Genomic DNA, 1,245 nt, shown 5'->3' on the forward strand with positions numbered 1-1,245 from the left:
AAGAAAGCAGTTGTGAAATATGTGAAAATTTTTGTCAAGAATCAATGCTGGCTGGCTAGGTAAACCCATCACAGGAAGCTCTAATGCACCAGTGCAAGAACGAGATATGATGGCCGGAGCTGTATCTGGCATGTAGCAGAAATATTTCATGACAGTTATAGCTGCTCCTGTCTGCATGGGGTTAAAAATCAAAATGCTTCTGAAGGATTTCAGTTAGGTGTTCTAGTTCAGATATGTTAAAATTACATATAATAGGTAAGGAAGGAACACTATTTCAAAGCTAGACACTATGCTTATCATATATGCATGTCATGAAGAATGATTTGCATGAAACAAATATTGAATTTAAAAAATATATATCACTGAATATTTTTGCATGTGATTTATATAACAAGTGTATATATAAAGTTACAGTTGCTCTTTTCTATCCCCCAGACAAATAGATTTTGTTAGAGTTTACAGATGTGGGCAGTTGTATGGTTGTGTGTACCTAATGTATGATTATGTTTTGAAATATCTGTGTATGGACATGATCGAGTCTGCTTATAGTGTAAATACTCAGACTTAATTTTAATTGTTAGTGTCTGATGAGGCAGAATAAAGAGAAATGGAAGATGATGAATAGTAAAGTGAAGAATAAACATGAATGTATATTTATCATATCCATACGAGAAAATGAAAATGCAAGAGAAGTTGAAAGGATAAGGAGTGACCCATTTTGTAAAGTGCTTTAAACCTTTTTAAGATTTAATGACAGTGCAATCAAGTATTAACTGCACGTAGCCTTTTACAGATTGATTATTATACCTTTTTTCATTGCTTTGATAACAGATGATCATGATTTCAGTGTACCTGCTAGCTCTTTAGCTAAGATTTTTTTTTTAAATGAAATTCTTTATAAAATGAATTCAATAAATTTCTCAGATGTCTACTGATTAGAATTAGTTAATTGCAATTTAACTCCTATTAAAAAAAAAGTCAAGTGCTAGATTGATATTCTATTGCTTAGTTATTTCAGATATCCATCATTGAAATCTTGCAGTGACATGAATTATCTGACTAATTATTGGGCACTTAACAGAAACAGGCAGCCATGTGAAAGATCTGGTGTTGGTGACCCTCTTGACCCTGGCTCTCATTGGCTGCTTCAAGGCATACCAGCGGAACCGGCAGTACGAAGGACAGCTGAGTGACATGCTGAGGGTAAGTTCCTTGATGCTCTTTATCAATCATCCTTTTTTTCTT

The 1,245-nt window shown here is 33.7% G+C and overlaps 1 protein-coding gene across 14 annotated transcripts in view; it reads left to right on the forward strand.

Moving 5' to 3' along the window:
- Positions 1-1,245, forward strand: part of LOC119584976 (stromal interaction molecule homolog) — a 99,451-nt gene that overhangs the window by 67,604 nt on the left and 30,602 nt on the right. For 12 of the 14 annotated variants that reach the window (XM_037933572.1, XM_037933582.1, XM_037933574.1 and 9 more), the window contains one exon: positions 1,082-1,203. In XM_037933572.1, the coding sequence (XP_037789500.1) occupies positions 1,082-1,203 (122 nt within the window). The remainder of the gene's footprint in view (positions 1-1,081; positions 1,204-1,245) is intronic. The other 2 variants (XM_037933573.1, XM_037933576.1) reach the window with 1 other exon arrangement.

Source organism: Penaeus monodon, chromosome 19 (genome assembly GCF_015228065.2).
Source record: "Penaeus monodon isolate SGIC_2016 chromosome 19, NSTDA_Pmon_1, whole genome shotgun sequence".
Lineage (NCBI taxonomy): Eukaryota > Metazoa > Arthropoda > Malacostraca > Decapoda > Penaeidae > Penaeus > Penaeus monodon.